This window comes from Ursus arctos, unplaced genomic scaffold, assembly GCF_023065955.2.
Source record: "Ursus arctos isolate Adak ecotype North America unplaced genomic scaffold, UrsArc2.0 scaffold_14, whole genome shotgun sequence".
Taxonomy (NCBI): Eukaryota; Metazoa; Chordata; class Mammalia; order Carnivora; family Ursidae; genus Ursus; species Ursus arctos.
Genome location: NW_026622808.1, coordinates 62,595,362 through 62,621,459, shown reverse-complemented (window position 1 = coordinate 62,621,459; position 26,098 = coordinate 62,595,362). Strand labels below are relative to the sequence as shown.

Sequence of the window (26,098 nt, the reverse complement as noted above, 5' to 3'; positions counted from 1 at the left end):
AATAAATAACGATTATATTAGATTGAGTGATTGAGCGTCAAAATAAATAATGATAGTGTTAGCTTATAAGTGATTTAATAAAATGGAAATCTATATCTCCAAACTGATATAAATAAGGGGATAAATAAATAGAAGAGAGAGCTTTTCCTTATAGTAGAATGCTAATTAATAAACATAGAAGGATGATGCAATTAGAAAAATCAACATTTGGCAGCTGTCATAGTAATTCATTCAGTCAAGAAACATCAGTGGATACTTAGAGGCAGCGGGTGGCATGTTGATGAGGAACAGCATATTAACATAGTATCAAATACAAGCGTATCTCAATTTATTGCACTTTGCTTTATTGCATTTCACAGATATTATGTCTGTTCGTTTTTGTTTTTGTTTTTACAAATCGAAGGTTTGTGGCAACTCTCTACTGAGCAAATCCATCAGTGCCATTTTTTCCGACAGCGTTTGCTCACTTCATGTCTTTGTGTCACCTTTTGGTAATTTCCTTAATACTTCAAAATTTTTCATTATTTGTTACTGTCATCTGTGATCATTGATTATGACTTGCTGGAAGTTCAGATGATGGTTCTCATTTTATAGCAATAGAGTATTTTTAAATTAAGGTACATACATTGTTTTTTAGACATGATGCTATTGCGTACTTAATAGATGATGGTATAGTGCCAACATAATTTTTATATGGACTGGGAAGCCGACATGTTCATTTGCCTCACTTTATTGGTGATACTCACTTCGTTGCAGTCGTGTGGAACTGAACCCACGGTATCTCCAAGATAGGCCTGCACCTTCCCACAAGATCCTCATTTAATACAAAGAGGAAAAGAGGCACTTTACAAAGGAAAAACCTAGCTTAATCAAGTGCTGAAAATTAATATCAGCACCTAACAGCACAAATGCAAATCTCGTACCATCTGTTAGGGCACAATGAAAAGAAAACAACCTCCCTTTCGTGGCATTCCCACCAAGAATGCATAACCTGAATCTGATGATGAGAGAGTATCAGACAAACCCGATTTGATGGACATCCTACTCAGTAAGTGGCCTTCTTAGATGTCGAGGTCATAAATGTCAACGCAAGAGTGAGAAACACTTCCAGATTACAGAACACTAAAGACACAAGACGACTAAATGGAATGCATCATCCCCGACTGGATCTTTCTGTAGTAAAAGATATTATTGGTACAACTGGTGAATCTGAGGGTTCAATGGTAGAGTGTTAATTTCTGATTTTGATGGTTGTTTTGTGGTTATGTAGGAGAATGTTTTTGGTCATGGGAATTATACACTAAAATACTCAGGAGTGATGGGGCGTTGTTTCAGCCACACCCTCACACGGTTCAAGAGGAGAAGTTCTTTGTTCTCGTCTTGAAACCTTTTTTGTAAGTTTGAAATTATATCAAAAGAAAAAAGAAAGCAGGGCTATTTCTTCCAGAGCGTCTCTTTCCATTAAGGAAGGAAACTTTTCTTCTTCTTTTTTATTATGTTACGTTAGTCACTATACAGTACATCATTAGTTTTTGATGTAGTGTTCCATGATTCATTATTTGCATATAACACCTAATGCTCATTACAACACGTGCCCTCCTTAATACCCATCACCAGGCTACCCAACCCCCCCACCCCCCTACCCTCTAAAGCCCTCTCATTGTTTCCCAGAGTCCATAGTCTCTCGTGGTTTGTCTCCCCCTCTGATTCCCACCCCCTTCAGTTTTCCCTTCCCTCCCCTGTGGTCCTCTGTGCTATTCCTTACGTTTCACATCTGAGTGAAATCATATGATAATTGTCTTTCTCTGCTTGACTTATTTCACTTAGCATAATCCCCTCCAGTTCCATCCATGTCGATGCAAATGGTGGTTATTTATCCTTTCTGATGACTAATATTCCATTGTACATATAAACCACATCTTTATCCATTCATTTGTTGAAGGGCATCTTGGCTCCTTCCATAGTTTGGCTATTGTGGACATTGCTGCTATGAATATTGGGGACCCAGCAATTGCACTACTGGGTATTTACCCCAAAGATACGGATGTAGTGGAAGAAAACTTTTCTAAGCAGCTCCCCAGTGGAGAAGCCCATTGGCCAGGACCGAGTCACATACTGTTTCTTTTTGGAGCCCAGGGCCACTGACAACAGTGAGTCCTCCAAGAGCCCTAGGCTGTTTGTCCTTGCATTTAGTTGCTGGGTGCTATCATAAGGATTGGGGAACCAGAGATAGACTCTCCTCTTAAGAAGTTCATAAGAACTATGAATTAGTTCCACCAACTAGGAATTATAACCCAGTAGCGTCAGTCAATGATCACAGAGCGCCTCGGATATCTGAGAGCACAGATGAACCTAAAACACCCCAGAGGGGAGGGTGAGGCCAGGGAAGTCTTCCTAGAGAACGGGAGTAATGGGAATGGCGGCTGCTCTTTTTGCTGAATGGGGGATAAAATCAGGCACAAGGTAACACTGTAGGCTTTGAAAGCATACCACCTCCCGGTTCTGCTCTAGAATGCCACTCAGCTCTGGCGGTTCCACAGACGAGGCAGCAGTTGAGCTCAGTGTGGGGAACTCTGGGGAAAGGGAACAGCCTGGGCAATGGTGCAGAGGCAGGGAAAGCCTGGAGCATGTCTAGGGCCCGGCAAGCTGTTCACCTGACTTCTGAGTGGGGAGCAGGAAGCAAGGTGGTTCGGGGCCAGGAAAATTAAGCTTGATTGTAAGGCTAAAAAGTTTTGACTTTCTTCCGGGTGTGCCACAGGAAGCCCCTGACTGTTTTAGAAGAGGCTTGTGTTTCTGAGCAGTTCATGTGGGCAGCGCGTGGAGAAGGGTAAGTCCGTGGTAGGGAGACTCACTAGGAGACTGTTGTCAGTCTGGGCAGAAAATGTCCAAGGTGAAATATGGCCTCGGGGATGGAGGGAAGGCGATGACAGAGAGAAAAGACTGCGCTGAGTGACCCATCTGACAACAGGGGAGTTTCAGAGAGGATTTAGGTGTTCCAAGTGCAGGCATGGTGTGTCATTAGTAGACATGGGGATGACAGGAGCGTGTCTGGTGGGGTCTGTCAGGGGACATCACTCCTACGCACAGTGGTGTGGGCAAAAAAACCAGGACAAAATCAGTCAGGCATCATGCTGGGGTTTCAACAGAGGAGAGAGAATGTATCCAATAATCTCTCTGTCTAGTCATTACCACTGTTGCTTAAAACTCTCTGAAGGCTCCCCATTGCTCTTAGGACAGAGACTGTTTTTTTCTGTTGTCCACAAAATTGGTGCACCTCCTGCATCTCACACCATCCTCCCTCTCTGTAGGCACCACACTAGTTTTCTTTCAGTCCCATCCATGGGCCATGGTCACCACTGTATTTCCAACACTAGTAAATACGTATTGAATAAACTGATGTTACTTCAGCCACAGGACCTTTGCACATGCCATCTGCCCATCCATCCTTAAACACCTTCCTTTCCCTCTTTGGCTGCTCAGAGTTTATTCACCCTTTAAATCTCAGTTCAAGTGTCAGTTTTCCAGGAGCACCTCTCCTGACATCCCTGACTAGGTCCAATCTCTTTCATATGCTTTATAGAGGCATGTACCTCCCCTTTCTGTAATTTTACATTGACTTGTAGGAATATTTGCTAAGGCCCATCTCCCCCACAGACTGTAAAATCCAGGGGGTAGTGGGCACTGTTCTTTCTGTGAACACTCTATCTCCTGTACTCAGCATGGGTAATGGAACTCTGTAATGCCCAGTGGATATCTGCAGAATGAATTAGTGAGTAAGCGAATGAATGAGTGAATATTCCATTGGTGTCTCTGGGAAGGGATTGAGAAGCAGGTTATGTTTGAGAAGCACCTTATAGGATAGACAGAATTTCAACAGATAGTGTTGGTCTTCAAGAAACCAGCACAAATCTAGCAAAAGCACTGAAGAGGGCTTGATCAAAGGCAGTTGGTGAATGTCTAGGAGAAACAGGGAAATGGAAATCAAGAGAAACGAAGAGTTCCAAGACCAGAAAAACAATTAAGCCAGATTTTGGAAAGATCCAAATGTCGGGGAGGTCTTGGTTCTTAACTTGAGACACGGGGGAGCCATGTCTCATGAAGATGACACCCCCAAAGCTTCTCCCTGGGGAGATGGACATAACAGGGAAGCAGGTAGCTGGAGACAGGAACTGGAAACAGAAAACCACCAGGCAATTGCAATACCTTTAGCCAAACGTGCGAAGTTGGGGTATTGTAAGTGAGAGATGAGCAGAGTGAAATTCGGGTGGGGAAATGAAAGAAACTTGGCAACAGATGGGAAGTTTAAGAATGAATGAAAGCCACAGGTGACTGGGCTGTGAGCTTGTAAGACTCATGTCTTTTTGTCTTTGGATCCCCCCATAGAAAAAGAGATTCCTTTTCTTAGAAGTCGTGGAAAGGAAACTAATCTGGGAGCTGCAAATGCTCAGAGAGGCCGTAAAAAGAGAGGAAATCTGGCCCAAAGACTTATTCTATTTGGCTCATTCAGTGTTCAGTTGGCAACATTTAAAAGCAGAGAGATTTCTCATAAACAGCCCATATTTCTTCAAGACTGCCCTCACTGGTCACCGTGTCCCCCAGGGCACCCTTGGTTGAGCTCAGGTGGCCTTGTGTGGCTGCTCCCCAACACTCCCCCTGGCCTTACTCCCAGAGGAGTTCCCTCACTACCTGTGAGGGCAGCTGACCAGCTCCCAGACACCGCTCTTCACTGTAGCAGGAAACATGACGCGTTCCATCACAGATCTGGGGCTTCCGGGAATTGGGGTCAGGAGTTCTGCCCCGAGGACCTACACTCTCAAAGAAATCTGATGAGACAAAGAGGCACGCTGGCACTTACGGCGCCTCCTGCCACCACTAGACGCTCAGGGTCACAGGGATCACCGGACACCACAAGGTCACTGCCACGGTGTAAATAACTACACCAGGGCGTATGTGGACTTGATCAAACTTTTATTGATACGTTTATCATGCCAAAAAAGTTTTTTAAAATTCAAATTCCATTTGAAAAGGAGGCCACAAATGATTGTTGGGGTCCCAGCCTGCTCCGGGACGAGGCCCCACGTTCATGAGAAAGCACGCACATGCTACAGCTACGTGATCTGATCACCGAGAACCATGGTCTGGGAAACTCCTGGTGATCCCTTGCAGGATGCCAGCTGTGTCTTTAGTTGGTAGCTGGGAAACAACAACAAAATAACTCCATTCTAAGACTTCTCAGAACATGGCTGGCTTTGAAACTATTGACCCTCAAGGATCTACCACCACCCAACCTAGAATATATGTATGTATGTGTGTGTATATATATATATTCCCACTAAAAAAATCACTGTTTTTGTTGCTTGCTGCTGGCACATCAGACCCTTAGTATGGCCTCAGCACTCCTGGCCTTCCTTCTTGGTGGGACCCCATGGATTCCGGCTGTGGATGGGCGGCCCTTCAGGAGCGCTTGGACTTGCTGCAAGTCGGGCACAGAAGCTGCCCCTTGGTGACGATGTACGCCCGGCCACTCAGCTGCTGCTCACAGCCCTCACAGACAAAGTGCTTTCGGTGCCAGGCCAGGTCTTCCACACGCTGGTAGTCCTCCGAGAATATGATCTGGGGAGGGGAGCAGAGGAAATGTACGACTCAGGTTCTGTCCCTAGTAGAGACAGTGAGTGGAGGACGAGTTATAGATGGTGGTTCGTCTTCCCCATTCTCCTTTTGACCTTTAAATGCGTCCCTAGAGGATTCTGACCTAAATCTCAGGCAGTAAGTACAATATCTGGCACAGGTCATGACTGCATCTTAGCTTCTTAGATGGAAAAAAAAAATTCTCTGCCACAGGCAAGTTTTACTCTTTGGCCCAAATCCAAAGCCCAGGTGTGTTCTGAGATGGGATCACATACCCCATTGAAGACAGCCCAACGATAGCTAAGGGCCAATGGCCAGTCTTCAACAGCAAGGTCACACAGGGTCACGTGGGCTTGGAATAAAGTAACACTTTGGAATGTGTATATATACACTGAGGAGTCCCTGAGGAGAGCAGAAAAGCAGACTTATTAAATGTATTTTATGATTTGGGGGGTCAAACAGGAATCAGGGAACCAGCTGCATGACGTTGGGCAAATCACTTCATCTTTCTGTGCCTCAGTTTCCATATCTGTGGAATGGGGACATAAAAACTACCCATCCCACGGGGTTTTACGAGTGCTCTGTGTGTTACTACATATGCAGTACTTGGCATAGTGGCTGAGACATAGCCGATGCGATGTGATTGTCACTGACCTCTCTGAGCTGTTCTCGTCTCAAATGTAAAATGGAGATAATGACAGTCTCTCCCTAAGGGACCGTGGTGAGGTGTAAATGGCACATCACATGTAAAGTATGGAGCAAAGGGCTGACCCACTGTAAGCCCTTAATATTGGGTGGAGTGTTGCGACTCTAAATATACTGTTGTCCTCACAAAAATGAAGTTGTGGGAGAGGGGTGCCTGGGTGGCTCAGTCGGTCCAGCCTCTGACTTCAGCTCAGTCATGATCTCAGGGTCCTGGGATCGAGCCCCAGTCATCAGGCTCTGTGCTCAGCGGGGAGTCTGCTGCTTCCTCTCCCTTTGCCCCTCCTCTGCTCATGTTCTCTTTCTCTCTCCAATAAAATTTAAAAATCGTAAAAAATAAGGTTGTGGGGCAGGCCTGCTGACAGTCCTTTTCCCTCTTAACCTCTCTTGATCACACAGTATTAGATAAGACAGTCGTAGGGTTTCAACTTCATATAGAGAGCAACACGAGGGGAGGTGGGAGGAGGGAGGAGGCAGCTACTGGCTCAGAAAGAAGACGTTTCTAACTGTCGTATGTGCCAACGATGAAGGGAGTGAGTTTCCTGTCGTCACAGGCATGCAGACAGTAGTTACCATGATCATAATTATCACTGTCACTGTTAATATACCTTAGAGTTCCTCTAGCCTGAACTCATATTGGAGAGTCCAAGCCCTTTCATGGCATCTCTATTGTAACGAACTATAGAAGTGATCCTGAAAGTACAGGCTGATGGCATCTCTACTGTATTAAGCTAATGTTGTAGTACTATATCATATCATATTATATTACATTGTAAGACTGCTAGAAGCTCCTGTTTATTAATTACGTAGGCCCTGTGCCAAACGTTTTCATGCATTATTCCATTTTATCCTCATAGCAACCCCTTGGGATGGGCCTATTTTCCTCCCATTTTATGAGTGGTACACTGAGGCACGGGAGTCAGGTAACCACACCACTAACTGTGCAGAGCCAGGTCTGAATGTGGGCAGTCTGCTTTCTGGCACGCCTCCCCCCACCATCGTGTTCTTCCGAGTACTTACTAAGTGCCGGGCATTGTGCCAAGGATCAGACCTGACAAGAACGATGTGTCCGACCCATCCCGAACAACCCCATGCGTGTGAACTAATTTCTGCCCCACTTTGCAAATGAGGAAACAGAGGCCAAGCGCAGGACGTGAGCTCTGAGCCTCAGTTTTCCTATCTGTGGATCACATTCTCAATGAAGCCACACTCACCCTGGCCTCTGGGTCCTCTCCCACAGTAGAGGGAGTACCCACCTCACCGCCCAGACCTCCCCCCACCCCCGGCTCTCACCTCATCGCAGCCAGAGCACCGGGGCCGCAGGCTCTCGCAGTAATGGCGGCCACACCAGGGTGCACCGTCCTTCCAGAAGTAGATGAGGTCCACCAGTGGCTCAGAGCACTTGACACACACAAAGCAGGTAGGGTGCCACTGCTTGCTGTAGCCTGCCCTGTCTGAGTAGACCACAGGGCTGTCAGCGGGCGCCGCTCCCTTGCAGAACTCACAGAACTAGAAGGGGAGGAGGACACCATGGATACGAGATGGTCAGAACATTTTGACACAGGTTCGAGTTTCCATGCATCTCTTTAATCCTGAGGGCCCTCCAGCAAGTTACTGTACCTCTCTGTTCCTCAGTTTTCTCATCTTCAAAGTGGGATAACAACATTGCCTACCTAGTAGGTTGTTGTGAGAACTGAATAAAGTAGTTGTTTAGGTCAGTGAGTCTCAAACTTTTTATCCTCCAGGACCCTTTATATTCTTACAAATTATTAAGAACCACAAAGAGTTTTTGCTCATATGGGTAATAGCTGCTGAGATTTATTGTAAGAAAAATTAAAGCTGAATAAAAATTAAGTAATTATTTATGCATTTAAAAATAATAAATCAACATGTTAACATAAACATTCACAATTAAAAATAACTGTTTTCCCAAACAGAAAAATGTAGTGAGAAGAGAGGCACTGCTTTATATTGTTGCAAATCTCCCTACGGACTGGCTCACTAGAGGACTGTGCGATTCTCATAACTGCCAGAGCTCCTCATCGCTTGCATTATGTTGTTTTCTTTGAAGTATATGAAGGAAATCTGACCTCACACTGGTATGAAGTCGGTTAAAGGAAGGGAGAAGTATTTTAACAGCCTTTTCAGATAACTCTGGAGCTTCTTCCTTACTCTAAATCAAAACTGGGCAAGTGATAGTTTCTCAAAAGTCAATGTGGAGTCTGAACCGTATCAATCAACCTTTCATCCTGGTTACAGTAAAACCCACCGGATCATCTTGCACTTTGAATGGATCTTTTATCCACATATAATTATTTTTTAATGAACTTTAAGTTTTAGAAGAGTTCTAGATTTACAGAAAAATAGTGAAGATAGTACAGAGAGTTCTCATATACCCCATACCTAATTTCCTTTGTTCTTAATGTCTTAGAGTAATAATGATATATTTGTCACAATTAACCAATATTGATATGTTATTCACTAAAGTACCAACTTTATTTAGATGTTCTTAGATTTTACCTAATGTCCTTTTTCTATTCTAGGATACATTACATTTAGTCCTCATATCTCCTTAGGCTCCTCTTGGCTGTGACTTCTCAGTCTCCCCTCATCTTTTTTATGGTTGTTTTGTTTTGGGTTTTTGTTTTTTTGAGAGAGAGAGAGAGTGCGTATGAGTGCGGGGGTGGGGAGCAGAGGGAGACGGAGAGAGGGAATCCCAAGCAGGCTCCGTGCTGATGTGGGACTTGATCTTACGACCCTGAGATCATGACCTGAGCCGAAACCAAGAGTCAGACACTCAACAAAATGAGCTACCCAGGCGCCCCTAGACTGCCCTTGGTTTTGATGACCTTGACAGTTGGCAGAAGCACTGGTCAGGTGTTTTGTAGAGTGTCCCCAATTGGGATCTGATGTTACTGTCATGATTACATCAGGAGGAAAACCACAGAGGTTAATTGCCATTCTCATGACATAGTATCCAGAGTACATACTTAATCCATCAAATCTTTTGAGTCATTTTGGAGTTATGTCCTGCTCCTCAAAACTCTGGTGATGCTGACGCTTGGTGGCTCTAACATTTCCTTAAGACACATCTACGTCCAGCACTACGCTCAGGACTGTGCACGCCTTACTAATACCCCTTACAGAAACCCTGGAGAATTACTTCCCCTTCTAATTTAGCTCCCTTTTAAGGAAATCATTATTTCCCTCCAGACATGGCAAAACTGAGGTTCAGAGAGAGTCAGTGGTTGCTCAGTAATGTGCAGCTGATAGGAGGCAAAGCTGGGATTTGAACACGGGCCAAGCCTGCCCCGGAAGCCAAGGTTCTTTCTACTCCACTGCGTGTAGGCGTCAGCAGACTGTAGCCACAGCCAAACCGGGCTGCTGCATATACTTGTAAGACCCACCAGCTAAGAATGGATTTTATGTTTGAACTCCAATTCAGTGAAATGTTTTTGCCCAAAAAAGAATTCCATTTTTTCTCATTAGTGGACCTGTATTATGGACTGAATTATGTCCCCCCACCCCCAAATTCCTGTGTTCAAGTCCTAACTTCCAATGTGACTGTATTTGGCCATAGGGCCTTTTAGAAGGTTATTAAGGTTAAATGAGGTCATAAGGGTGGGGCCCTAGTCAGACAGGACTGGTGTCCTTGTGAGAGAGCAATCACCTTCTTGCCCACCCTGCGTGCGCACAGTGGAAAGGTAGTGTGAAGACATAGTGGGAAGGTAGCTACGTACAAGCCAGGAGGGAAGGCCTCATCAGAAACCTATAGCACCTGGGGCGCCTGGGTGGCTCAGCCCTTAAGTGTCTGCTTTCGGCTCAGGTCATGATCCCAGGGTCCTGGGATCGAGCCCCGCAGCGTGCTCCCTGCTTGGCGGGAAGCCTGCTTCTCCCTCTCACACTACCCTGCTGGCGTTCCCTCTCCCGCTGTCTCTGTCAAATAAATAAGATCTTAAAAAACAAAACAAAACAAAACAAAACAAAACAAAAAAAACAACCTATAGCACCTGCACTTTGATCTTGGACTTGTAGCCTCCAGAATGAGGAGAAAATAAATTTCTGTTATTTAAGCCACCCAGTCTGTGGCATTCTGTTATGACAGCCTGAGCTGACCAATATAACCCGTATTACAAAAACCTATGCTTAATGCTTTTATCCTATGCTTAATTCTATTTTGAATTTCAGAAGTAGAAAACTTGGTGGAAATTTGTTTTCTCTCTTGTTACATAAAGTACCTACATGATATCATCTGTTTTAGCTCTTGGCCTACAACACCTGAAATATTTGCTACCTGGCCCTCCACAGAAACTGTTTGCAGAGCCTGGCTTTAGATGAGAACTTGATCTGACGAAGCACCAATTATAGGTCAGCCCAAACAGAAATACTATTTTGCCATGCAAAGACAAGTAGGCATATGTTAAGAGCCTAAACACTTGGTATCCTTAAGTTATAGACTTGAATTACATACTTAATATATATTTTTGCATATGAAGATGAAATAAAGGTTATGATGACGAAAAGTAGGGAAAGAAAACCAAACGACGAGGAACGCCCATGTACTAATAGGGGTCCCCAAGCACCGTAGTTGTTGAATGAATGGCTAGATAAAAAATGTGCTTGCTAATTGATTTGGACAGCCTGACGATGGTCCTTAGAATGTGCTGGACTTGTTTCAGTTATGCCCCCGAGAATGAACAGGGTGAGTCCTTTACCACAATGAAAACCCTGTTCCCCTGCACATGACTGAGTCCCAGCTCCCATGGAGCTCATCAGAGGGTCTAAACCAAAAACAAGTGATGAATCATCATTCACTTATTTTCACCCTCCCTTCGGCACAGCTGGGAAGTGTAAACTCTTTGGCAAGCGCTGTATGAGTACCAAGTGAGTTTTCTGTCTGGCTGGCTTTCTGTAGTTCACGGGATGAAATTTCCAGCCCTTTACCTCCCGCACAGAAGGGACTTAGTGTCAATCCACCACCCAGTTGGGTATCACTGGGATATACCAGTGGGGCTCCCAACTCCAGATTTCCCAGATGTTGTTTAACATGGAAGCAGGGAAAGGGATGAAAGCGCACCCGGGTGCGTCGGGGGCATCGGAAGGCACCCACAACCCACAGAAGGAAACAGAGCGATGGGAGGTCACAGAGGCAGTTTGGGGGGCTGTGAGCCCAGGTTATGGTTGTGACTTCTGGAGGTAATGAGGAGCCATTACTGGTTCTTGAGGCTGGGGGCACTGTTTGGTTCACACTGTAGCGCGATAATTCTAGTGGCAACAGCAGCGTGGAGGGGGAAGGAAGAGAAATCCGTAATCGCAGAGATTCGTCCCCAGCATGTCCGAAAGTGCTGTCTCAGGGGCCTCCCTCAATGAGGAGTATCCCTTCCCTCATTGTTCCCCCAGCATCCCTGGCTCATGGCCTCATTACTACCAGTAGCCTGCCCTTTTCAAAGCAAACAGTGTCACTGCCATTTTATGAAAACAAGATGTCTGGGTAATGAGCCCTGTCAGCATGTGTCAGGAACCAATTTCCTTCTCTGGACTCTGAGTTGTTTTCTGTGCTCCTTTCCCTGTCATCTCAAAGGATAGTAGACTTGACAGTGTCCTGGTTCTGTCAGCCTGGTGGTCCTTCAGACATGAGGGGCAGGCTGGCAACCAAGAGTCAGAATGCCTAGCCTTTTTGGCTCCTATGATCCTGACCCTGCCTTTCTCTGCACAAACTTATTCTCCTACGACCTTGGTACTGAAATTGACAAATTGTAAACTGCAGTGGACGGTTGAGAGTGGGGCTAGCTGTGTGACTCTGGGCATGTTACCCAACCTCTCTGTGCCTTAGTTTTTTTCACCCATCAAGTGAGGACACTAATAATATTAACATCATATAGTTCTTTGGATTAAATGAGATAATTGAGTTAAAATCTCCTGTTATCCCTTCCCCAGTCCTCTTTATAGATGAGAGACCTGTGGCACAGAGGGGTTAAATCACTTTCCCAAGATGACAAAGACATGTTGAAGACAGGATGTGCTTTTGGTTCGGAGGCCTGGGGTTTCTTTCCATAACTCCAAGATCACTTAGGTCTACAGGAGGTCATTCCTCCTATCAGTGAGCTTTGTTTTCCCATCTCCATTTTTCCCATCTGTGCATGGCCAGAGGATAGAGTTATGTGAATTGCATTGTCAGTCGCTACCCCAGACTCAACTACGGTCAGTCCCTTCTCCCAAACCACCCCCTATAAGACACTGGTTCTCAGACCTGAGTCCGCCCCAGCATGCCAGAAAGGGCTCGTTAAAGCAGACCATTGTGCGGAACCCCAGAGTGTCTGATTCGGACAGGTCTGGGAGGAGCACAGGAATCCGCAAGCTCCCGGGGATGCTGGTGTGGTCAAAGGACTCAGTTTGAGAACCACTACCATAGAGTGTTTAAAGATGAACTTAAAAATAAGCTCAGCAAACATGATACCACCAATTCTGTTCGGTTACAGCAAAAGCCAATTTGAATTCCTGAGATGCTTAAATTCTAGACAATTTTTAAGAAAGCCCACTGTGGTCATTCTCAGGCTACTTTCCCTGTGAAGAAGATAGTGTGGCCAAGTAAAAGTCCCTTGGGACTATGTTAAAAGGCATAGAGAAGAACATTTATCATTAGCATATCAGTTGGTTCTTATTCATACTCTCAACCATCTAAAATCAGAGCTTGCCCTTGAGAATCTGTCTAACATTTGCCAGATAGCTTAGTTTGCAGACTATTTCCCCCTGGGGGCAGGAGGTGTGGCACAAAAAAGGTGAAGTTTCTCCTTGTGCCACTGAAGTTTGGCCCTGGCCCTGTTCAAATAGAGATTCTGAATGAAAAGGGTCTAAATGAAAGGGTTTGAAAATTCTGTACTTTGGGCCTTTTGTGATGTGTAAAAACACCTGTTTGGAGAAAGCTGAGAAACATTTTAGATTTCGGTGCCTTGGGAGGTAAGACCCCGTAGGGAAATGATGTTGGCAAATTCTTGGACACACCTCCAACCAATGTATCTAAGTCCCTTCCTTTGATTGTGGCCCCTCCTTAATGACTTGCTTCTATTGAATAGAATATAGTGTGAGGGATGTTACGGATTCCTGAGGTTGGTCATAAAGACAACACAGTCTCTTCCACTGGGGTCTCTCTCTATACACACACCTCGGGAGCCCTGAGCAGGCAGGAAAGGAATCCCGAGACCTCTTTGCCTGGGCAACCCTGTGGAGAAACCACACAGAGAGAGGGGAAGAGGCCCAAGGAGCCCCTCCCTGGCTGGTCCAGCCCAGCTATTTGTGTCTTCCTAACCGAAGCCACAGACCAGCGAGACAAAGAGCTTCACAAGCCTCCAGCTCCCAGCCTGCAAGCTGCTCCAAATGATACCACATGGACAGAGATGACATATCCCCACTGAACCCGGCCCAGATTGCTGATCTCTGAGCAGGACAGATGTTATTTTTTTTAAGCCTCTATACCTTGGGGTGGTTTGATATGTAGCATTAGGTGAGAAGAACAACCAATGTGGGCACACAGAATTATTAAGACTTCTGAAATGGGAGTAACCTAGACACAAAGTGTTTTAGGCAAGCAACAGTAGATTAGGGATAGTGGCCAAGGGTTACGTGGCCAAAGAATGATCTCTAAGGACGGAGCTGTGTTGGCCTTCAGAGAATGATCAACAGATATGGAGAACCCTCTGAACCAGCAATAATCTCTCTCTTAGGGTTGCCAGAAGTTCTGTCCCAATCATTCCGTTCTTTTCTGGAAGGCTCTTATCCAAAGGCCTACTCAGTCTAAACCCAGAGTGCCTTGTGAAAATCTCACTATTACAATATAGTAAATATTAACACAAGGGCCTTGAATTCAGGCGTTGGGTTCTTTCCAACACAAATACTCAACAATTTATTTATAAACAGCATCTCCCCATTTCCTCTTATGGTGATTATTCACCATCTTTGCTTAGCAGCCTCATGTATCGCAGAGTTTTGTTTTTTTTTTTCATATTTTCTTTCCTTTTTTGGCCCAGTGTCATTTCTGGCATCTTTAGACTCTTGCCTTCTACTCCTCCCCACACTGTCATCCTTCTGAGACTTGCCGTACAGACTGGGCAGGCTGGATGCAGTGGTTAGGGTGACGGGCTTTGGAATGAGATCGCTGCCATTGCTTCATCACCGGTGAGCCCTCAGACAAGTCACCCACCTCTTTGAGCCTCAGTTTCCTCATTAGTAACATATGGCAGGCCCTGAATCATGGGAGATGCTTTACATATGGTGGTCACCGTTGTTAGTCAACCATTTCACCTCACGCTTCTTCTTGGGGCAGATAACTGAATATGGGGCTCTCTGCCGAGCTAGGTATTATGTTAGGCATTTCTAACTGACTCTCCCTTACCGCTTATCTGCTAAAGGGGGAACATGGAGCCAGGAAGGCCCTCGGAAGAGAGGCAGTCAGCCTGGGGTGTTCTCAAATCCAGCTCTGACTAGTGTGTAGGCAAGGACTAGCTTCCCATCAAAGGAAAAAGACTGACATGGGATCATCTCTGTTGTAATGGCCATGCTTGGTGCCTGCAACTGCATGGGGGCTGTGGAAATAGAAGGTTCCATTCACTGGAGTCTTGGTGGGGTTTGGGGTAAGGTAGGCCTTAGTTTAGTTCTAGCTTAACTATTCATAAGCTAGATAACTAGAAAAAGGGGAAATTATATTTTGTAGGAGAATTCTTAGAATTCAGTAAAAAAAAAATTTGTGAAGCCATTGGCATAGTGCTGGGCACAATCTAGACAGTTAAGGGATGGCAGCAGACATCGTCATCATCATCCTATTAACCTATAATAGCAAAATGAAGTTGGATAAAACCAAACTAATTCATAAAAAGCTAATAACCATCTTTTACAGTGGTTCTAGTTCTGGGGTGAGCAAACTACATCTGTGGGCCAAATCCAGCCCACCACTTGTTTTTACAAATAAAGTTTTACTGGCACACAGCCATAGTCATCTGTTTAGATCCCGTCTGTGGCTGCGTTAGGGCTACAAGGCCAGAGTGAGTGGCTGCGACAGAGACTGTATGGCTTGCAAAGCCTAAAATATTCACCATCTGCCTTTTACAGGAAAAATTTGCCAGCTCCTGTTTTAGTCAATGGAATATGACGCAGCCCACTCCAGAAAAAAAAAAAAGATGCTTGTGAAGCTTATGTGGCAACATGGAAAAGTATTTATAGCATAAAAAGTGGGATAAAGGGAATTTTCTGTGGAAAAAAAAATCCCTTTAATGTCATTAAAATATCCCCATTGTAAAGGAGGGAGGCAGATGTTGAGAAGCTTGGTAACCATGGTGATTTTCTGGGCCTTTTGGCCTGGGTCCTCCAGCTCAGACAGAGCTCAGGATTCGGGGGTGGGGCGCTGGTTTCAAATTCCCAGAGAGGGGCTGGCAGGAAAGCCAGCCTGCCGAGCCCACAAGCCAAACATCTGCTGCACAAAGCTTTGGAAGTCCCTCGCCCACAAATATGTCCCTTGTTGGGGCAGGAGTCGGGCTGAGCAGCCAGCTGCTGTAAGTTTCCATCTGAGAGGCAGACCTTGATGGGAGGGGCGCTGCGGGGAAGGGGCTGGGTGGGGGGCACCCGGCAGGGATGATAAATACTAAAGGGTGGAGATTACACCCAGTGCTATGTTCTGGCTCTCTTTCCCCTTTCTTCAGTTACAAGTTTGGGGTGTAGGGAGAGGCGGAAATTCCACGCCCAGGAAATCCGTGTATTTCATTTCTGAGAAAATACCAAGTAAGCATTCTAAGGGCGGGGAAATGGTTTGGTGGGGCTGTTAACAATCAGAGCATTGAGGTCATTGCCCTCGCAGCCCAGGCGCTCATAGGTTCCATCCAGGTGGGAGAGGTGGGGAGCAGAGGGCCTGGAAAGTGGATACGGGGCTTTGCCATTCTGGAGTGAATATTCCAGGTTGCTGGCATTGGCAGTTGCCTGGCCATGGAGCCCTCTGAAGCCCTCCAAACCCATGAGAACTCATGGTGGGTGGGATTGGGGTGTGGTGGGAAGGTCCTTCCATTGTTTTTGGCACGCAGACAAGAGGCCCCCAGATTCTTCACTGGACTGGGCTGTGGGTGACTCCAAACATTGCCGCTCATCTAGCAAACCCAAATACATGCACCTTTGTGGCATTGTCCCCACCAGCCCAGGGCCCCACCCCAGGGCTGCTCAGACCCCTCAGGACCGGTGACACACAAGGACCTGGGATGGAGTCTCAGCCCCACCTCTTATCAGCAAGCCTCTTATCCTCTCTCTGCATCAGGTTCCACATCTGTGAAATGGGTTAACAACCCCCTGACCTCTCCAGCTAGTTGTTAGGAGGGTTCGAAGACATGAATGAGTCTGCTGGGCAGTAACAGGCCCTCTCCCTCCTGCCCCCCCTTCCTTGCCAGCACATATACCTGGGGCAAGTAAAGAGAGGGAGGTGAAATATTTTGGGTTTTTAACTGGCATCACTGATTCAAAGGGCATGCTTTGGGAGTGACAGCAGCTGAGTTAGCCCCTGGGATTCTTCTCCTCATGAAGACAGATACCTGCGACAGCATTTCCCAGGTGTCCTGCCTCTCCTAACGTCAGTGTAATAATGACACTTTCAGAGGGCTGCTCAGAGGTAGGTAAGGGCAGCCACAGCTCTCGGATTCACTCTTCAGATGTGCCTTGGATGATGTGAATTTGCCCCGTCCCTTCAGGGGGAGGCTGTGTGAGGGCCCGGAGCTAGAAAACTGGGGTGCATATCTATGAACCGGACTCAGATCTGAGTAACAGCTCAGCCCCAGCCACACAGGGGAGTTGGGCTCAGAGGGTACTGTTCCCACCAGCGGGCTGGCCTGGTCCACCCATTGTTATATGGCCTCACCCCTAACTCAGTCCCTGGGGGCATTTCCACATGGGCGATTTGGAAAAGGCTTCTGGCAACAGTGTTCCTCTGGTCTGGATAACCCTTTCCTCTGAGCACATTTTGGTGGAGGGGCTTGGTGAGGAGGACTCCACGGTCTGGCTCAGCCGTTGCCGGCTTCGGGCCCCTCCCAAGGTCTCTGAGGGAGGATATCACAGTAACAGGCTGACAGCAGCTTGACGGAGCCAAGCGAGCTCACTGGAGGACCGCCCTGCGGTGTAGGCCGATTGCAGCACAGAGGAAAGGGAGCTTGTGGCCTCAGGCTGCTGAGTAGTGTGGTTGCATGGGGGTATAAAGCAGTGTATAGAGCAGCTCTGTGTTTCCAGAACTCCCCATGGACCATTCAAGGAACGGGAGAGTGTTGTGCGGTGTCCTCAAAGCTGGACTCCCGAAGCCAGAGGCCAAATATGTCTAGAGAATGCCCGTATTGTTCTCTCTTCGATCCTCGCCATATGCCAGTTTAGTGACATACTTTTTCCCGAGCTTATATACTCCTTAGCAGTGGTTCTCAAAGGGTGGCCCCCCAGACCAGCATCAGCATCAACCTGGGTGCTCAGTAGAAAACCTGGGTCTCTGGCCCCACCTGCCCCTCCTGAGCAGGGAGCTCTGGGGTGGGGCCCAGCCCTCTGGATTTTAACCAGCCTTCCAGGTGATTTTACTCTGAGAACCACTGCCAGCATCTACCATGGGCTCTCAGAAGTCCCATTACAAAGAAACCCAGGTAGTTTTGGTCACTCGAATGTCTCCTAAACTTACATGGCCATGTAATCCTTTATGGCCTAATATCCATTTAGCTTTCCAAGGAATAAGCTTTGGGCAACAAGAAAGATAGACTTGGGGTCTGATGGAGGTTGGTACAAATCCCACAGCTTTTCTTCAAGGCCTTAGGTGGTTGGGAGCTTTAAATCAGATACTCTAGTGCTTAGCGCTACCTTCCCCCATTGTAGCTGCTAACAATAGTAACCTGATCACTGGATGATAAACCAAGCTATGTCACCAATATAGTTCTAGGAAAATAGTTTTCGTGTGTCCTTCCTTTTGCCTCCATTTTTTCCCCCTAAATCGCCTCTTGGATTTGGGGTGTCAGCCTGAGTTCTACAATTTCCTCCCCATATCTGGGTTCTCAAATTGAACACCTTGACTACTTCTGGCAAAGTTCCCTGTCCTCATCGGGGAAGCAAAAATCAGGATTCCTGCCTGATGCTTGGCTCTGGTAAACTGTCCTATGCTGCCCATTATGAGAAACAGAAGGCACAGCACACAGGATGGCCAGCACCCATGTCCACTTAACTTGGCTACTCACTGGGGTAAGGCAGAGCAGTCCTGGGAGCACACCCACAGCTAAGTTTGGGGTTGCTGGGGACACACTATCTATGTTCTATGTCTATCTAGCTACCTTAATAAGATTTGCTCCCTGGCTTCAAGGAGATAAACAGGAAGTTATAAATGAGAGCACCCAGCCTTCTTCCTGGAACAGATCATGAGCAAGGTTTTATAACTCTGCATCATGTAGTAGGAAAAGTATCGGATCTGGGTTCTACTCCTTAGAAACTATGGGACCTTGGAAAAGTTACCTACCCTTCCTCTCTCAACCTCTGATTCCACACCTGTAAGATGGGGTTGGTGAAATTCACTCTACTAGGCACTTGTGTGATAAACAAAGATCCTGAAAGAGTGGGCAGTGTATCTGGCTAGCACAAAGCAGGTGCTTAATAAATGTGAACTTGGATCCCATCATCCTCCTGGGCAACATGGCCATCTAGATTGTCCCCATCGTTCAAGGCTCTATTTAGTTAGAACACTCACTTACTCATCCATTTGTTCATTCATTCATGGTTCACATATTTATTGAGCACCTACTATCTATATCAATGGCACCTGCTGAAGATACAGAGATGAAAAAGACAAGCCAGCAGCACCTAGAGGTGACACAAATACATGACATATAGACATGAATCCACTAATTACATAACTAGTTATCTAAGCAAGATTGGGGTTAGGGTAAGGAAGGAGAAGGCCATCTTCCCCAGCCGGCCCAGCCCAACCAATACGGGCTTCCTTCAAATTCCCTGTTTATTGTCTGATCTTGTTTATGTACTTCCAAACTGTCACAGCTACTTCCTAAAGTTGACAGTAGGCAGAGACCTGGGATCTCAGGGCACCTTTACCCCACCTCCATGCTGTACAAATATGTGGGGCTGAGTCAAGGATAAAATATGTTCTCAGATCAGCATCTCTCTCCTGGGCATGGCAATTGGGAACTGTCACAATGACTTGAAGAGATCGCCTTCCAACTTGGAATTAGGTAGTATTTATGCTTGAAGGACAGATGACTATGTGATAGAGGGCTGGCTGGAGAGGAGACTAGTTTATGAAACATGGTAACTGGATCTAAATTTTTTTTAAGTTGCTGGGACATATATTCTTCCTGAGAAATGGGTCTTTTCAACACCATTTCCGAATTTGTGGTAGGGAAAATAAGTTTTGTCCTTTTGTCTTCAAGTTCTCAGATTAGGGGCACCTGGGTGGCTCAGTGGGTTAAGTGTCTGACTGAGGTCGTGATCTCAGAGTCCTGGGATCGAGTCCCATGTCAGGTTCCCTACTCAGTAGGGAGTGTGCTTCTGTCTCTCCTTCTGTCCCGCCCCCTGCTTGTGCTCTCTCGCTCTCTCTCTCTCAAATAATAAATAAAATATTTCAAAAAAAAAGTTCTCAGATTAACAGTGTGTTCTCAGATTAATAGTTCACTGGATGGCAAACTCAGATGAATGTGCCAACACATGGGGGCTGGACATGTAGGACGTAGGTTTTAGATGACAAGTTTGAGTCACTGCAGGGAAGAAGGAGCCTGGCCCTCTCTGAACGCAGTGACACCATTATTGGGGCTTCCATTTCCCTGGGATGTCTGGCTCACACAGGTGACTGCCAGCCTGTTACCAGCAAGGCAGGTAATTTGCTTGAGGGCTCCCTGTATTTATCTCCAAATCTCAGATAGAGGCAGTTGAGACCAGTTGGCTGATAGGGGCAAAGGGAAAAGGTAGAAGGGGAACAGAGGCAGGTAACGGCAAACATCAGTCCTCAGTGGCACCTGCCTCAAGCTAGTCCTTTTACCACACTCTCTGGAACCCAGGCCTTTTGCACACACTCCCCTCTGTAAGGCAGCGTAGGCCTTCCCTGCCAAGCCTGAAGACTTGGATGCATCCTGGCTATTCTTCCCAGGCTGGTTAGGCCTCAGCTCCTCCTCTAAGCCGACCCTCACCCCAACCAAGGTTAGATGCCCTTTCTCTAAGCCATGACAGTTTGGTAGTCTGTGACCTCCTGTGGACAATGAGCCTCTCGAGCATGGTGATTGTGTGTTATTTTCTGCAGGACAGTGCCTGGCCCAGAGTAAATGAGCACCACATAGCTGCCGGCGGATGAACGCATGAATGAATGCATGAATGAGGGGAAAAGCCTGGAGCTGGGGCCCTGCCCGCTGGTTGGTGGTTTCAGCCACACCGGGAGGCAGGGGAGAGACTTACGTATTCTTTGGATGGGTCGCCGATGCTGCCGTTGGTGGTTGGGGCGGTGGTCTCCGTGCCCTCTGGCTTTTCCTGCTGCTTCCCCTCCTCCTTGGGCAAGCCCCCCTGCCCAGGGAGGGCCACCTCTCCCACGCCCAGCGCGTCGTTCTTGTACTGCTTGACAAATTCTTCCATCACTTTCACCTCGTTCTCCAGAAGTCCACGGCAGCGAGCGGGGTCCTGGTCGTAGATGGGGAGCTGGTGCATGAGCTGGCGGCGACGATAATAGGCGCCCTCGGTGCCTGTCACTGGCTGCTTCTCCTTCGGGATGAGCTCCATGTACTGTAGGCCCTAGTGGGGAGGAGATAGAGCAACCGTGATTTGCACACCCACACAGGATCTGGAACTGGTCAAGTTTCCAGCATCTTTGGGTTTTCTGCAGAACCTGAGGATGGTCAAGGCAGAAATGTCATGAATCTGGCAACACCCAAGAGAGGCCTAACTTTCACTCTGCCCCATGTTGTCACAGATTTCACATCCTGGATGAGAATGGGGTACTTTAAGTCAGTGTTCATTTTAGATTCATTGGCTCTCTGGCACATGTTTGGTCTCCTTCAGCACTGAACATTTTCACTTCATTTGCCTCTTGGCAACCCTCCTGATTAAAAAAAAAAAAAAAGCCGATCTAGTTTAAAATTGCTTTTCTTAGAAAAGTATAATTAAATCATTATAGGCATAAGGTATTTTATGGTTTATTAATTTAAAAACAGGCAAAGACACCTTCTAATAGAATGAATTGACAAGGTCTCAAGGTAATAACATTTCCACATCAATATGACTGGTAACCATCTGAATATTAATATATCCATAGATAACTGTCCAATTTGGCTTTTTTTTTTTTTTTTAGTGAACAGAAATCTTATACTTGGGTGGGTGCCAGAAATAGGGAGATTCAGGGGAGATAAATGTCAATGTCAGACAGCATGAGAAAGTATGAAAGGCAAATTGTTTTCTTTGACAACTGTTCTCGGCTTCTGGGCCTGCCCCTGACTGTGACTCTGACATCCCTACCAGGTTGCCTGATTCCCACAGCCCAGGTGGCTGTTTCCATATTAACCCTCTTGGAACCTGCCTGCCCCATATCACATCACTTGGGGCTGGACTCATTTTGGAACTGAATTGTGTTAATCAACATGGAAACTTATACAGCAATTCATAATAACACCCCCGTCATTGCCTGATGTTAGGGAGTAGGGGTGAGGAACCCGAGGGAGGGGCATTTTAGTCCAGAGCCTGGTTTGCTGAGTTTCATAATAAATGAATTCTGGATGAGAGCAGTTTTGGAAAAGGGAGAGGCAGGTGACCCGCATTCCCATGGGACTCATGAAGCGAGTGGCGGCTGTGATGCCACCTAGGTGGCTCTCTCCTAGATCCTGGAGCACCTGGCTAAGCCGTCTTCTGACTCTGTGGGCTCATGGTACACCTGTTAATTTCCCTTCATCTGCACAGTCCCCAGCACTTTTCCAGGTGCTCTGCTGGTCAGGACAGGAAATTTGACCAGACAAGAACTGGCCTGGTGGTGGATGTGGTCTTGGGATGTCAGGAAATGTGGGGTTCTAGCTCCTGCCCTGTTGCTGTTCTCTGGGTAGCCTCAGTTTCATAATCTGCAAAGTCTGGGGTAGACTGCATGATCTTCAAGGGCCCTGACCCCTGTGAGAGTGTGTAGTGACCTCACGCAGTCCTTACCTCAACCAGGAGAGAGAAGCGGTGGCACGGACCTGACTCTACAGCTTAGGAAAGTGGCTCAAGGAGCCCATGGATTCTGGTTGGCCCAAGAGGCCAAGACCCCGACCCCTGCACATGGAAGAACAAGAAGCACCAGGGGGCCACACAGCTGACTGCGTGTCTGGCAAGGGCTGAGTCCTGACTCTGTCTGTAGAAGGCAGGGGGGATGTGGTTTTTCTCTGGGTCAGTATGAAGTTGCAGGGGGCTTTCAGCAGGAACATGCCAGGCAGGTAGGTGTGAAGAATCTAGTCTCACACTTTGGGGTACATAAGAATCACTGGATGGCCTTGTGAAAAAGCTTCCTGGGCGTACCCTCAACTCTGATTTAGGAATCTGTGAGGGGCCTAGAAGTGAGCACTTTTGCAGGTCTTCCTGGCTGAGTGTGAAGCAGAACATCTGAGGATCGGGGCCTCTCTGGGGACAGTGGGTGGTGGGACAGGATGTGACCATCAGAGGACAGGGAAAGCAGCAGACCAGCAGCCTACAGGCTGGGGCAGGGCACAGCGCCCTGGGGAGAAGGGGTAGGGACAGCTGTGGGGGGCAAATACCTACCCCAGCCATTCCGATTTTGTGTCTGGGGCCTGCCCTGCTCCCAGGATCTATGGAAGGATTTTGGAGAAATAGAAACAAGAGCATTGCTCACTGTGCCAGAATGGGCACCCAGACTCGGCCAACATCTCACTCATTCCGTGTTGAAGCAGTTCCAGTTGCATGGCTGATGGAGCTCATGGGAGCATAACCTCTTCTCCTAAGGGGGCCGCTGACTCCCAGGTTGAGTGGTTGAAGGCATGGTAAGAGGAGCTACCCCTTACATGGTGCTTCCTATGATCTGGGCATCCTTCTAGGTGCCTGACCCATGCTAATGCATTTAATTCTCACAGAACCCCTAGGAGGAAGGAGCTAATAATATTACCCCTCGAAACACCGAGGCACAGAGAAGGAACCTCTCACGACTCGTCTGTGGTAGGGACAGCTTGGTACTCAGCAGGTTGGGGCTCAGCCACGTGCCTACGACTTCTCCAGAAGGTGAAGGATTTGCCAAGAGAAAACAATGTCCCCCAGTCTCTAGGGGAGTCTCCTTTGGTCTCTCCGTCAGGGTGAGGAGGCTGTGTAAGCACTGCCTAGGGCCATGGTCCCCCAGTGTCTGGATGTGTCTGAGACTCCACCTTCAACAGCAGGCATCCCTCCCTGCTGAGCGTTACAAGGAACACTGCAGCAGAAATCCTGTAGCAGAGGCACTCTGCAGGTGCTGGCCACCTGCTTGTTGATCCCTGCATTCACTGTCCTTTCCTGGCTCTGTCCTGGCCACAGGTGTTTGTGGCCCGCAGAGCTAAAGGATTCCTGGCCAGGGCCCTGGAGACAGGGAGTGTTCCTTCCCCAGGAACCCAGTGTTCCCTTCGCAGCTCAAAGCCCCGGCCGGGTACCGCAGCACCCAGCTGCCACTGGCGGGTGTTCTGTGATGGCTGGCCTCGCCTGGCTGGCCGGAGCAGCGGATTCGCACACCTGCGACAGACTCTGTTCATTGACCCTGGGGAGGGTATCAGAGTCGGCCTCAACACGCCATTCAGACAACCACTGTCGGCTGGTGTGGGCTTGGGAAGGGGCTGATGGGGACAGGGGGCTGGGTCAGAGTCACCTGCCTGTGCCGCTCAGAGCTTGTAAGAGAATCTCTCAGGAATCTCTCCAGGAAGCTGATTAAGGTCATGTTCCCAAAACCTTTAGCAAGAGGTCTTTTCTCAGAGCAGCTGGAAAGGTTGGTTTAGGTTTCAGGTTTTTCACAAGGATCTTTCTGAGTCATTTGTGCTTTACTGTCTGGCTGGGACATCCTGGGTGAAGAGGTTCCCAGAATCGGGCTTTATCAGGAGAAGAATCAAAGGGCAGAGAGAAAAGTGGAAAAGAAAGGTGCTTTATGGGGCACCTGGGTGGCTCAGTTGTTAAGCGTCTGCCTTCGGCTCAGGTGATGACCCCAGGATCCTGGGATCGAGCCCTGCATCAGACTCCCTGCTCAGCGGGAAGCCTGCTTTTCCCTCTCCCACTCCCCCTGCTGGTGTTCCCTCTCTCGCTATGTCTCTCTCTGTCCAATAAATAAATAAAATCTTTAAAAACAAAAAAAGAAAAGGTGCTTTATTCCCAGGGTTGGGCAGCAGAACACACATGGACTCTGGAATCAGAAGACCCGATCCCGCCTGTTCTTTCTCTTTCTCCAGCTGTCAGGCAAGGACAGGCAACAGGCTTCATGGTACATGTCAATCCTAGTCAATAGTGGCTACTTGAAGTGCTGTGTCGAGGAGGATTCTGAGGCCCAATGAGGGCTCCATGGGAGACAGTGCCCTGACTGACCACCAACGTTTGCCAGGGGTATGGGAGTGGAGGATGAGGTAGGAGTGCCACACCTGCATAGGCTCCTCAAAAGCCTGTTTGCTCTCCCATAAAATGGGGTTATTATGCACATAGGGACTGGTGAGGAGTTGATGATATATCTTTATGTGTATATCTCTATCTATCTATCTATCTATGCAGAATGCTCAATGGATGCTGGTTCCCTTCCTCTTTTCCTCCTGGCCTCCCCCCAAATCCTGGCTAGAGTTCAAAGATTTGCCTAAGTTCCCTCCCTATTCTTAGAAGTCTTCCCTTAAAAGGGCTAATCCAAGATACCTGCTTCTTTCTTCCTCTCCTCCTACCTGTTTGGTTCCTCTGGCCTGGCTTGGTAGGGAAGAGCCTAAGCTTTGGAGTCAGGGAGGCCTGCGTCCAAGGCCTGGCTCTGCCATTTAAGCCACCTATGGGCCAGTTGGCTAGTTGTGTCACTTCTCGGAGCCTCCCTCTGTGGATAAGCATAGTTATAGTACATCCCTAACGGTGTTGGAAAATTAGATGAGACCGTGTATGTACAGCCCTTAGCATACTGCTTGGCACACATAAGTGCTCAATAAATATTAGCCATCAGGTTTATTGTGACTAGTCCTTAAAAGCTTAAGAATTTCTCCGTTTTTCATTCTGGTTGGGAAGGATGGCAGCAAGATCCAGTCCCATTTCCAAAATATAATCAGTCCTGATCACTTGGTAATTAAAAAAAACGTCAGGAGGGTGAATAGGAAGGGAGAACTGTCCAATCTCAGAAAGGCAACTTGCTCAAGCAGGCCAGATGCGGGGCAGACAGAGGGCCCTTTATAGCGTGTGGTTTTATGAGCCAGCATTAATCATAGCCTGACGATGCCTTCCTCTGATTAGTCTGGGGCCGAAGTGTTTGGGGTTTTCACCAGCCAGTTCCTGACGCCCACAGCTAGCTCTTTTACGAGCTGCTTGCTTTAGTTTCCACTGACATCTTGGAGACCTGCTTGATGGCTTACCCAGACCTGGGCGCTGGAGGCAGACCCGCACTCAGAGCTGCCCGGCATGTCCCGGCACTGCTGTTGTTGGACGCCACCCTCTGTGGCCCGGATGTGCCCCTGCCTAGCCCCTCCAACTGGCAAAGGCCAATTAACCATGCTGTGTTTCCTTACGTGTAAAATGATTCCTACTTCACAGGGTGGCTGAGCTCACAAACGCTGACATATTCTTTTAA

The 26,098-nt window shown here is 47.4% G+C and overlaps 1 protein-coding gene across 1 annotated transcript in view; it reads right to left on the bottom strand.

Annotated features, from left to right (window-relative positions):
- Positions 1 to 4,951: 4,951 nt before the first annotated feature.
- Positions 4,952 to 26,098, bottom strand: part of LMCD1 (LIM and cysteine rich domains 1) — a 58,334-nt gene continuing 37,187 nt past the window's right edge. Inside the window, exons 4-6 of the mRNA XM_026501271.4 lie at positions 20,773 to 21,102; positions 7,624 to 7,839; positions 4,952 to 5,613 (exon numbers count right to left, since the gene is read on the bottom strand). Of these exons, the coding sequence (XP_026357056.1) occupies positions 5,455 to 5,613; positions 7,624 to 7,839; positions 20,773 to 21,102 (705 nt within the window). The 3' untranslated portion in view covers positions 4,952 to 5,454. The remainder of the gene's footprint in view (positions 5,614 to 7,623; positions 7,840 to 20,772; positions 21,103 to 26,098) is intronic.